The sequence below is a fragment of the Podarcis cretensis genome (assembly GCF_951804945.1).
Source record: "Podarcis cretensis genome assembly, chromosome: 1".
NCBI lineage: Eukaryota > Metazoa > Chordata > Lepidosauria > Squamata > Lacertidae > Podarcis > Podarcis cretensis.
This window is the reverse complement of record NC_137170.1, coordinates 24,126,563-24,139,832: the sequence shown is the minus strand read 5'-3', so window position 1 is coordinate 24,139,832 and position 13,270 is coordinate 24,126,563. Positions and strand designations below refer to the sequence as shown.

Below are 13,270 nucleotides of genomic sequence, written 5' to 3'. Positions count from 1 at the left end.
AGCTCTGTAAGGGGAATGGAATCTTCCAGCAACATTCAGCCAACTACACCCTTAAGAAAGTATGTCCACGAACAGGACATAAGGCTGCTATACTGTAATTCAGTGGGACTTACTTCTGAGTAGACATGTATAGGATTGCCTTGTTAATTGCTGTTTTATAATAGCAGTCCGATGTCTTTGGGTTTTCCTTTAGCTTAAACCATTCCTCCTGCTGCAATATTCATATGATTTTATTGTGTTTGGGATTACAGGTTTTTTAGGAATCCAAGACCTTTCCAATCCAGATTATGGTGATGCGGTACAGGCTCAGCCTGGGGATATTCCAGTCTTTTGGGCCTGTGGGGTTACAGGTGCAGAAGCTGTCAGCAATTGCAGTATGTATAAATAATGAAGATTTTTTAGAATTTATCCTATAGTATAGAAAATTGCTACCTTTTCTACCAAATTTAGATAAAAACTCAGCCAGAAAAACCTGACAGATTTGTTTCCAGTGTGGGTCCATATACTGTTCTACTAAGTCTGACCTAAACTTGGAAACTGCCTTTCAAAAAAAAAAAAAAGCTATCACCCTCTACCACAACTCCAACCTTGTCAGAATGCTGCCACAGACATAAAAAGAAAAGGCTATTGGCTACTGTCAAATTTTCTGCCAAATACTACGTTATTCATCTCACTGCCTTCTATTTAACATAAGTTGCATAACTTATGAAACTTAGATTCATTTCATTGTAAACATCAAAACAATGCTTAAAAAGTCATTTATTAAGTATTTTTCATAAATATTCATTCATAATATTCACTTGAATTTTTTCCTTTCCTGACTGTAGACAAACAAGCAAAGTGCTGCAAATTCCGCTTCAATTTCAATTTCCAATGAACATCCATACTTTCCAAAGACTTCCAAAATTGTTTCTCAGCTCCTGTACAGGGACCATACTTAAATGTGGGGTCTGTCTCCTGACTGGAGGTACAGCCAGACAACTCTGCCTTTCAGGTTAAAATAGGGTACCCCCAGAGGTGAGCAGTTCAAGCCTTTGCTTGCAATGCTACTGCTGCTCTTGTTTATTTTCATCGGGTTGCCATGTTCTGAAGGGTACAAACCCAGACACCCCTCCCATCAGGACACCCTCCCCCACCATCCCTCATTTCTGTCGTTTGCCCCTGCCTGCCGCTAACCCCTTCCTCGTCCACCTGCTCTCCCCCTCCTTTCCTCCCCCCTGTTAGGGTTGCCATATTGACAGACCCTTCACACGAAGGCTCCCACTTGCTGGTGCCGGGGCGATTCCTGGCCACCGAGCGGACTCCGCTATGGGCTCCGCCTCTCCCTTTCAGGCCTTTGGCCTCTAAGTGGCCACCGGCAAGGTCTTATCCATGATCAGGCCTGGGCAGGGAGGCTTGTCACTCTGGGCCTCTCTGGGCCTGCCTGGGCCTTCCTCTTTGACATGGTTAAACAGTGGTATCCAACATATTTTTATTGCTGCATGGGTGAGTCCAAAGAAGAGAGTTTAAGTGCTTAAAAGAGATCTGTCCTCCCACAAGATTGCCTTTTTGTCTTTTTCAGAGTCTCCACTTGCTTTTACCCATGCTCCTGGTTGCATGTTTATTACTGACCTGAAAGTTGAGGATGCCGCAGCGGGTGATGGTAAAGATGTCCCTGAAGTCTATCGTATTTGTCAGAATCCTTTGCATTACAGCATCACGTCAGCAGCAGCTGTGCGAAAAATCAGATGTCTGGAAGACATGGTAGGAGTAGACCCAGGTAGACGCATTCTTATTGAAAAACTTTATTGTAAAGATTTGTCTGCAGCACATTTTCCTGCATCAACTCTTGTCAAAGGGAAGATCGAGACACTAAAGGGGCGCTCTGTTCCTGAGAATATGCATATGCCCATTTCTGTGTCATGAGCCGCATAGAGATATCATGGAGGGTAATGGAAGGGTTGTGAGGAGGAAGCAAGGCTGGGAAAGGACAGGGAGTTGGAACCCCCTGTCTGGACCCAAGAGAGGGCTTGATTGAGATGAGAGAAATGAAATCAATAAACGTCTAAGCTGGAGGAGGGGGCCAGTGATCAAGAGAGTCAGGAGCTGGATCCTGGGGAAGGTTCAAGGGCCACCTCCACTGCCAAACCTTATTGCCACTCCTGTCAGTAAAGAGTCTCCTCCAGGAAAGCCACTGGAGAGTAAGTTGGAGCCAGCACCTCCAGCATCAAGGATACAGAGACACCAGCCCCACCCACTTGCAAAAGTGCCTCTTAGGTTGCCCAGAGCAAAGATGCCTGTCATTTTCCATGCTAAAGCTTGTGCTCTTCAAAAGGAAGAGAAATGGGGCTGGATTGTTGGTTGGGTCATGAACACTTAGCCATGCAATTCACCTGCTGCCTCTTTAACCCTTGCCTTGCCTATGTGTCACTCATTTTCCATGCGTTGAAAAATTTAACAGAAACAGAAGGAAGCCAATGCTAATAACTCCTGCAAAAACTGAAGCATTCAATATATACCTATTCTTATTCTTGTTCTTATCATTAATTCATATGCTGCCCATCAGACTGGGTTGCCCCAGCCACTTTGGGCAGCTTCCAACAAATTAAACACATTAAGCCCAGGAAAACATCAAACATTGAAAACTTCCTTATACAGGGCTGCCTTCAAATGTCTTCTAAAAGTCAGATAGTTGTTTATTTCCTTCTGACATCTGATGGGAAGGCATTCCACAGGGCACGGTTAACCTCTGCATTGCATCATGGGCAAGGATAAAGAGCTGCAAAGCAGCACTGAGTTTTTTTATTCTGGTGCCTTGGTTCTGTGAGATTGTTGTTGTTTAGTCATTTAGTCGTGTCCGACTCTTCGTGACCCCATGGACCAGAGCACGCCAGGCACTCCTGTCTTCCACTGCCTCCCGCAGTTTGCTCAAACTCATGTTTGTAGCTTCGAGAACACTGTCCAGCCATCTCGTCCTCTGTCGTCCCTTTTTCCTTGTGCCCTCCATCTTTCCCAACATCAGGGTCTTCTCCAGGGAGTCTTCTCTTCTCATGAGGTGGCCAAAATATTGGAGCCTCAGCTTCAGGATCTGTCCTTCCAGTGAGCACTCAGGGCTGATTTCCTTAAGAATAGATAGGTTTGATCTTCTTGCAGTCCATGGGACTCTCAAGAGTCTCCTCCAGCACCATAATTCAAAAGCATCCATTCTTCAGCTTTCTTTATGGTCCAGCTCTCACTTTCATACATCACTACTGGGAAAACCATGGCTTTAACTGTACGGACCTTTCTTGGCAAGGTGATGTCTCTGCTTTTTAAGATGCTGTCTAGGTTTGTCATTGCTTTTCTCCCAAGAAGCAGGCGTCTTTTAATTTTGTGACTGCTGTTACCATCTGCAGTGATCATGGAGCCCAAGAAAGTAAAATCTCTCACTGCCTCCGTTTCTTCCCCTTCTATTCTGTGAGATATTGAGGTGGATATTGTGAAAACCTGTTGTGGATCAGCATTCTGCTCAGATTAGTCCTTGCTTGAAATGTGTGGATGAATTCTCTGATAGCTATCTAAACGTTAATATGTTACTAGCAAGGCTCAGGGATGATTTCACTCGAAAATTTGTTTCATCTGCCTTTAGGGGACAGAGGTGTGACTCATCTGCTTACTCAAGATGAACTCCTGAAGGCATGTCTGTCCATTTCCCATGCCCAGTCTGTGCTGATTACTACTGGATTCCCTACCCACTTCAAGTATGAGCCGCCTGAAGAGAACGATGGGCCTCCAGGGGCTATTGCAATGGCAGCTATGTTGAACGCCTTGGGGAAGAACGTAGCTATTGTAACTGATCAAAGAGCTCTGAATCTGAATGAAAAGATCATCAAGGAAGCCGTTGAACAAGGTACGGCATGGCCATTGTAAACATAACTTGATTATGTGCTGCTTGCTTTAAAAACAAGAGTTTTCAGTGGAGCTAAGAGGAAGATATCTTCAATTTTTTAAAAAATGACCACATTCTCAACTTCCAGGAAGATATAGGGAAGACCCAGCCTGGACCCAGGTCATATACAGTCATGGGGAAAAGAAAGTGCACCATGTATCACCATGGCCAGATCAGACATAAGTATTATGTTTATTGTGGGGGTGCTACCAGAACTGGCATCCCCATGATTATCTCTCCTCTGAAAAGTCAGGACAGCCCTTGGTCCATGTCTTCATAGCACATTCCCCACATGTGGATAAGACGGTGTATATAATGTTAATTAAATCCCTGACCATTGGCCTAGTTGACTGGATCTGGTGGGAACTGGACATCAGAAGCGCCTGGATTCTTCAACCCTGAATTGAATGGTTTTTTGCAATACCAAAGTAAATCTATGGCTGGGTCTACATTCTGTGTCTCTGGTTTTGCCTTCTTGCAGTAACACTCCACCTCCTCTTCCCAAGACCATTTATTTTTGTAAAAGTGATGGAAAGCCATTTGAGTAAGGCATGAATGAGCTAGGACCATGCTTCCCAAACCACTGAGCAACTGATAAAATGTTATAATTGCAAGGAAATAATGCAATTATTTTGGGACGCGGGTGGCGCTGTGGGTTAAACCACAGAGCCTAGGACTTGCCAATCAGAAGGTTGGCAGTTCGAATCCCCGCAACGGGGCGAGCTCCCGTTGCTCAGTCCCAGCTCCTGCCAACCTAGCAGTTCGAAAGCACGTCAAAGTGCAAGTAGATAAATAGGTACCACTCTGGCGGGAAGGTAAACGGTGTTTCTTTGCGCTGCTCTGGTTCACCAGAAGCGGCTTAGTCATGCTGGCCACATGACCCGGAAGCTGTACGCTGGCTCCTCGGCCAATAAAGCGAGATGAGCGCCGCAACCCCAGAGTCGGTCATGACTGGACAGGGGTCCCTTTACCTTTACTCTAATTCAATTATTGCATGAGCCTTACTGTCTTTTTATCCTCCACTGAATATTATGTTTCTGTTATATTCTAGGGATACTGGAGACACCGGTCCCTATAATTAGCTATCACAGTGATTCTGTAGATTCAGCTTTGCTGTTTTTGTGTGAAGATGGAAATCCAGAAAAGCCTAGGTATGTTCCTTAAAAAAGCAAAGGAGTAAGCAAACTGAGGAAGACACAACTGTTTATCTCATGGCAGTCTTTAAGCCCTCTTACTAGTAAAGAGTGAAGGGTGAGAATAAAGACTTGATGGGGGAAAGTGGAAGAAGCAGGTTGCCAGTGGAATTATAACAGGCAGTTTCCTGAGGAATAATCCAGAATAGTACAGGGAGATATATGTGAGTGGAGGGATTGCAGGAGGGTAGGGGCAAGAGATAGTGGCATTCGCCTGACATGGGGGCTGTACAAGAACAAAGAAAAGGAGCAGAAGTAAATCTATTAGCTCTGAATCGTAGAACTGCTGCTCATAATATAATTTCTCCCCCATTAACTAGATTTAATCACCTGATAGCAATTGAACGTACTGGGATGGCTGCTGATGGCAATTATTATAATGCAAGAAAAATTAATATTAAGCATTTAGTGGATCCCATTGATGAACTCTTTCTAGCTGCACAAAATATCCCAGGAATTACTACAACAGGTAAGTGTGGTGCCATTTTTGTTCAATAACCTAAAGGATGTACTATTATTATTACATGCTAGTGAAAACCATAAAGGTTGATGTCTGTTATTCCAGTTTGTTTGCTGTGTGAAACTTTGCAGAAGTAGACTGACCGATAACGGTTCAAGACTGAATTTCAAGATGAATAAAGAGTAGGTCAGGAAATAGCTACTTTGGTCAGGAAATAGCTACTTTGAATTCAAGACCCAATGAGCTTCCTGCTGGACTTCCCGGACCTCTGTCTATGATCACTGGGAAATCCTGGGGGAGGGGTGAAGTGATACAAGGCTGGAGATGGGCAAATATCCCAATCTTCAGAAGGAGTGAAAATGATGATCTGGGAGGTTGCAGATCTCTAGCACATGTTAGAAAGGCAGTAATGTTGTTCTGTAAGATGAAAAGTCCTTTGATTATATTGAATGGTCATATTATATCAAAAGCTTTTAATAATGGGATAACCTTTGGGAAATGGGTCCAAGCTGCATACTCAAAACGGGTTTAGTAAGCTTGCTCAAATCCTAAAGTGAAATAAAATGATTAATGGGCTTACATTACCTACTTTTAATTTGACAAAGTTGCATTGATTTGTTTTATACGCAAATATATTGATCTGGATTTTAATTTTTTTTCCAAAATGTACCTGATGTGCTCTTGGTTGACCATTGCAGCCCCCAATAAATCATGGTCCATTTTGGAATCCATGTTGATTAAGACAGATGTTGACTTTCACTTTGGTCAAATGAAATGTAGGTCTATATTGATTAACTGTTGAATCCTTAATTGGCTATTACTATATTGCCTCCTATTGCTAGAGAAGAAACATTACTTTAACATGACCATTTTAGAAAAAAAGAAGAAATGACATTTTATTTTTATTTTTTAAAAAATTATATTTATTGAGGTTTTAAAGGTTACACATAAAACATAAAAACACCAAGTTAAACAAAAAACAAAACAATGTATCACAATAAAAAAAGAATACAATAAAAATAAAAATAGACAAGAAAAAAAATTAAGAAAAAAAGAAAAAACAAAAGCAAAGAACACGTCAAACCTTCACATAACTTATCTTTCATTTGCTTGTTTCCTTGACCTCCTCCCACCTCCCTTTTTTGTATTCTAATTCAGTTAGATATTTCAGCAAATCCTTTCCCTCTTTATTTTGTCCTTCTAATCTATCTTAATGTACTGTAATTTTACATTCTCTTCTTTCACCAATTAACAAGAAATGACATTTTAAATACTCTGTTAACAATTCTAAACGAAGAACTGTTCAGCAGATGAAGTGCATTGAGAAGCGTTGAGATGTCCTTTAGCAGGAAAATGATTAGAGCTGTTAACAAGAAAATGATAAAATTCAATGCCTGCATTCCTCCTCTCTGTGTAACAAACTTGACCACAATTCTAAACAATTAGTTTAGCAGCAAAAGTAGAATCTAGACTATATGCCAGGATGAGATGAACTTTATTACGGTCATAGACCAGGATTAAGAAAAGCATATAGATAAAATAGCAGTTGGGATTTTTGACCGATATTTGTTAGGGCAAATGAGGACAAGGAAACAGGCATAAAACATCCGAATAAAATACAAGATTAAATACAGATAATGGGTGGATAAAAAACTAATAATTAAAAGAGATAAGAGCTAAAAACCAACAAAGACACGCAGTTAAAACAACTGTAAGAGCATAAGAACTAAAAGACTCGCAGATAACTTCCGGAGGCGGCGCGAAACGGCAATGGCGGTCCTCTTCACGCTGTGAAGAGGGGCTCCGCAGGAAAGGGTCGTCCGCAACGGCAAAGCGGAGACCCATCAAGAAAAACCACAGGCAGAGTGAGCCTGTGGCCGTGGGACTCGGCGGGCACCAGAAGCCCCCCCCCCGAAACGAAGAAGGAACCCCGTAAGGGGCTCCGGAGCGTGGAAGGGGGAGCGGTGCTGTGAGTTCATCGCTCTTTCTGCGGAAGTGAAGCCGCGCGGCTGCTGCCGATGAGCGCCGACCTTTTTTCCTGGAACATCAGACTCTAAACTACAAACCCGTGAGTAGGGGATTTTTTAAAAAATTTGGGACTAAAGTGATTGAAATTTGGCTAAAAGCGGGAGGCGTAACCAGGAAGTCCGTCTCCTTACCGTGCTTAAAGGATTAAAGCAAAGACTTTGACAAGCTGGAAGCATTTAAAAAAGGCTGTAAAAAGTGTGGAATTTCGTGCAACAATTGAACTTTGTTTTTAACAATAACAATTTGAAAAGAGACAATCTTGCTTTAATTTTGTTGGCTTTTGATTGGACCTCTCCTTTCCTTTGTGGATTTACAAAATAACTGAGAAACCCAAAGTCCCGGACTGCCGTGGCAACAAAGAGCTGTCAAATTGCTGACAACGTATTGAACTCTGAAAGCGCTACATTTGAGCGTTACAGTTTAGCTACAAATTGGGGGACTGTATCTTGCACATCTTTTAAGATTTTGTTTCTACACTGAGGAAGCTCTGCAATTCAAAGGTAATTCAAAGGGAATCTGAAGGCTCTCTTTAAATCTGTTTTTAACTGCTGGGATGTTAATGGCGGAACAGCTCTTTCTTTCTACTGAAGTACAATTGTACTCCCCCTAGAGGACTTTGGATTTACCATTCTTTGGGAACTGTATTTTGTTTTGACTTTCTGCTGCCTTGTTGTTTACTCTTTGGAAATGTCTTTCCCACGGGACTGTATATAACTTAACCTTGGCACGTAGTCAGGATTGGAATGAGTGGCACAGGGAAAGCAAGAGCTGCTAAAACGAAAGCTAAACAACTAGTACAAACAACTTTGACTTCTCAGCCACGCAGATCCTCTGTCCCAGCTGTTCTAGTACAAGAAGAGGTAGTTGCGCAAACTGCACCTAAGGATATGGCATCTGGACAATCTGAGACAGTTTTAAATCAAATTTTGGAACAACTGGCAATTTTGAATAAAAAGGCAGATGAGCATTCGTCCAAATTGACCAAGCAACAGCCACTATTAGCAAACTGACTGAACAAGTTGCTCAACATACACAAGCAATTGGGAATATTCAGGAAGCAACTGTGGAAAATCGTAAATTGGCTGAGGAAGCCAATCAGAAAGCAGAGGTAGCCAATCAGAAAGTTGATGTATTAAAAGTGCAGGTAAACCCCTTGCACAAACAGATCAAGGAACAGCAGGTCTACCTGGCTATGACAGAACTGAAGAATAGGGAAAATAATCTTAGGTTGAGAGCTATCCCAGAACTTGAACAGGAAGACCTGATTGGCTATTTGACATCAGAAATTACAAAGTTTTGGGGTATAGAAGAAGATAAGGACTTTAAAATTGTAACTGCTTTTAGATTGGGAAGAGTGGTGAGGAAGGACAGATCCAGAGACTGTTTGATCATCTTGAGATCTAAGCAAGAGAGAGATAAAATACTAGGCCTTCATTTTGGAAAATCACTTGTTATTCAAGGCATCAAGGCAGAACTCTACAAAGATATCCCAAAACAGCTTTTGGACCTTAGAGATACTTATATAGAATTAACAAGACTACTGAGAAGCAACTCAATTCCCTTTAGGTGGGAGTTCCCTCAAGGACTATCCTTCAACTTCAAAGGAAAGAAAGTTAAAATCAAAACAGCAGAGGATCAACAAAAGTTTTTGAACGACCACGAAGAGGACCTACAGAAAGGAACAATAGGATCTTGGCCACCACCTCCACCTATACCTCCACCTGCACCTACACCCTCGGGACCAGAGGACCAAAAGAAGGAGACTCCACCACAGGACTAACAGACTGATCCAGGATGTCTCTGCAGCTTCTTAGTTGGAATATAAATGGCGGAAATTCCCCAGAAAAAAGAAGAATTTTTCATATATTGAAAAAAGAACAATTGGACATTATTTGCTTGCAGGAAACACATGTGACTAGGCTTCATAGAAAAGTATTAATTAATAAAAGACTAGGTCAAGAATTTATTTCATCGGACAAAGTTAAGAAAAGAGGAGTCGTGATTTATGCAAAGGAGAGCCTGTCACCAAAACTCTTATTTAAAGACGAGCAAGGAAGAATTTTGGCAATTGAAATACAGGCCCAAGGAGAAAAGTTTTTGATATTAGGAATTTATGCGCCGAATGAGGGGAAATCAGAATTTTACAGGAAACTGCATGAGACAATTCTGGACTATATGGACTATACCAACATCATTATGATGGGAGATATGAATAGAGTCGTCTCTACAAATATGGATAAGTCACAAAATCAAAATTTAACAAATGACGGCAGACTACCTAAAACTTTTTTTGAATTAACTGACAATATGGATTTGATTGATATATGGAGGACAAAGAACCCCTTAGGCAGAGAAGGAACTTTCTTTTCTGAAGCCCACCTGTCATGGACAAGAATCGACCAAATATGGATAACTAGAGGACTGGCACCTAAGACTAGAAAAGTGGAAATCTGCCCAAAAACCTGCTCCGACCATAATGCTATGAAAGTGGAAATGAGACTTATTCCAACCGGTTCCTTCAGATGGAAAATGAATGACACCCTATTAAGAGATCAGGAGATTGTCAAGAAGGCCCAAAATACTTTAAAAGACTATTTTGAAATAAACTTGAATACTACGGTGGAAAAAAGAATAATCTGGGATGCAAGTAAAGCAGTTATGAGAGGGTTTTTGATACAACAGAACACAATAAAGAAAAGACTTTGGAATGAAATAAAGAATAAGATAATAGACAAGATAAGAGATGGTGAGAAAAAATTGAGATCAAAACCTAAATCACAGGAGGTTCTGAGAGAAATTAAATTTCATCAAGCACAATATGCTAAATTGATAAATCAAGAAGTTGAGTGGAAAATTAAACAGATGAAACAAAGATCATTTGAATCAGCGAATAAGTGTGGGAAACTGCTGGCATGGCAGTTGAAAAAGAGACAAAAATTGAACACAGTTACCAATTTAGAGATTGAAGGGAGGAATATCCAGAAACCAGAGGAAATTAGAAAGTGCTTCCAGAGATACTTCAAACAACTTTATATGCAAGGGCCACAGGAAGAGACTGAGATAGACCATTTCCTAAAAATTTATGGACTTCCAAAACTATCCCAGGAAAAGAGAACAATCCTAAATGATAAAATAACGCAACAAGAAATTGAGGGTGCCATTCAGAATATGCAACTAGGCAAATCTCCAGGACCTGATGGTCTTACCTCCAAGTATTACAAGACATTGAAAGATTTTTTGACACAACCATTAATGGAGGTCTGTAACCAGATTATGGAGGGGAAGAAGGCACCTGAATCGTGGAAAGAAGCTTTCATCACATTGATACCTAAAGTGGAATCTGAAAAGACTCAACTCAAGAACTACCATCCCATCTCACTCCTAAATGTGGATTATAATTTTTTTGCGGATATTTTGGCAGGTAGATTTTAAAAAGTGCTAAATGAAGTAATTCATAAAGATCAGGCAGGCTTTCTTCCAGGTAGACATTTGTTTGATAATACCAGGAACATCATAGACATTTTGGAACTTTTGCAAACTAATATTAACACAAAAGCAGTGTTAATTTTTATTGATACGGAGAAGGCCTTTGACAACATCTCTTGGAGGTTTATGAAGAAAAACTTGGAAGGGATGGGAGTGGGACGGGGGTTTGAAAATGGAATAGAGGCAATTTATTCAGAGCAAAAAGCTAAATTGATAGTTAACAATGTGGTGACAGAAGAGTTTAAAATTGAAAAAGGAACACGACAAGGTTGCCCCTTATCCCCTCTGTTATTTATTTCAGTCCTGGAGGTGCTTTTGAACATGATTAGGGAGGACCGGTTGGTGCAAGGAATACAGGTCGGAGTGAAACAGTATAAATTGAAAGCTTTTGCAGATGACTTGGTAATAACATTACAGGAGCCAGAATCTAGTACGAAAAGAGTTTTGGAATTGATATATGAGTTTGGTCGGGTAGCGGGATTCAAACTGAATAAGCAAAAAACTAAGGTTTTGGTAAAAAATCTGACATCTTCGGAAGCAGAAAGGTTTCAGAAAGAGACAGAGTTAAATGTGGTTAAAAAAGTGAAGTACCTAGGGGTAAATTTGACTGCTAAAAATTTGAATTTATTTAAAGATAATTATGAAAAATGTTGGTCAGAAATTAAAAAGGATTTAGAAATTTGGTCAAGATTGAATCTTTCCTTGCTGGGTCGAATTGCAGCTATAAAGATGAATGTATTGCCAAAGATGTTGTTTTTGTTTCAGACTCTACAGATTGTGGACAGAGTGGAATGTTTTGGAAAATGGCAGAAAGATATCTCTAGGTTTGTCTGGCAGGGCAAAAAGCCCCGAATAAAATTTAAAATATTGACTGATGCAAAGGAAAGAGGGGGGTTTGCCCTGCCGGATTTAAAGTTATATTATGAAGCTGCAGCTTTCTGCTGGATGAAAGATTGGTTATTGCTTGAAAACACTGATGTCCTAGATCTGGAAGGGTTTAACAATGCTTTTGGTTGGCATGCATACTTGTGGTACGACAAGGTAAAGATTCATAAAATGTTCAAAAACCATATTGTCAGAAAAGCAATATTTATTGTTTGGACAAAATATAAAGACTTATTAGAAAGTAAGACCCCGAGATGGTTATCACCAATGGAGGCTAAGGCCCGGAAGAGACTCAGTATGGAGGCCGGTTGGCCGAAATATTGGGAATTAATAGAAAAAATTGGAGACAAATGGAGGTTGTAGAGCTTGGAGAAATTAAAGAATAAGGTGCAAGATTGGTTACACTATGCCCAAATTCAAGAGGTTTTTAAATTGGACAAAAAGATAGGATTCCAGGAGGAGAAGTCGAAATTAGAGACAGAACTGTTGGAACCAAAGACCAAGGTATTGTCAAGAATGTATAACTTGCTGCTTAAATGGAATACACAGGATGAGACTGTTAAATCAGCCATGATAAAATGGGCTCAGGATATAGGGTATAACATTATGTTTGAGGACTGGGAAAGGTTATGGACCACCGGAATAAAATTCACGGCATGTAATGCCTTGAAGGAGAATATTATGAAAATGATATATAGGTGGTACATGACCCCAGTCAAGCTTGCAAAAATGTATCACCTGTCCGATAATAAATGTTGGAAATGTAGAGAGGCTGAGGGGACATTCTTTCACCTTTGGTGGACATGCCCTAAAGTGAAAGCCTTCTGGGAAATGATCTATAATGAACTAAAAAAGGTATTTAAATATACCTTTGTTAAGAAACCGGAGGCCTTCCTTTTGGGCATTGTCGGCCAGAAAGTGTTAAAGAAGGACAGAAGCTTTTTTATGTACGCGACAACAGCAGCAAGAATACTCATCGCAAAGTACTGGAAGACACAAGACTTGCCCACACTGGAAGAGTGGCAGACGCAATTGATAGACTATATGGAACTGGCAGAAATGACTGGCAGAATCCGAGACTTGGGAGAAGAAACAATGGAAGAGGACTGGAAGAAGTTTAAGGATTATCTACAAAAATATTATAAGTTGTATGAATGTTAAGTATTTGCACGATTTAGAAAATACCAGCTCCAGCGAATAGGCTTTGTAAAATAGAAAATTAAGTTATGAGTAAGAAAAGGTCAAAATTTAGGGCAATATTTTGTTTAATTTTAAAGTATGAGCAATTGGTAAAAATTATTTTAAATTTAG

General features: G+C 40.5%; 1 protein-coding gene across 3 annotated transcripts in view; it reads left to right on the top strand.

Moving 5' to 3' along the window:
• DGLUCY (D-glutamate cyclase) overlaps positions 1-13,270 on the top strand; it is a 57,484-nt gene that overhangs the window by 21,777 nt on the left and 22,437 nt on the right. For all 3 annotated transcript variants that reach the window (XR_013832337.1, XM_079948551.1, XM_079948552.1), the window contains exons 6-10: positions 252-374; positions 1,562-1,759; positions 3,608-3,868; positions 4,959-5,058; positions 5,421-5,569. Coding sequence is in view for 2 of the 3 variants with exons in the window: in XM_079948551.1 (XP_079804677.1) it covers positions 252-374; positions 1,562-1,759; positions 3,608-3,868; positions 4,959-5,058; positions 5,421-5,569 (831 nt within the window). In the remaining variant the exon portion in view is untranslated. The remainder of the gene's footprint in view (positions 1-251; positions 375-1,561; positions 1,760-3,607; positions 3,869-4,958; positions 5,059-5,420; positions 5,570-13,270) is intronic.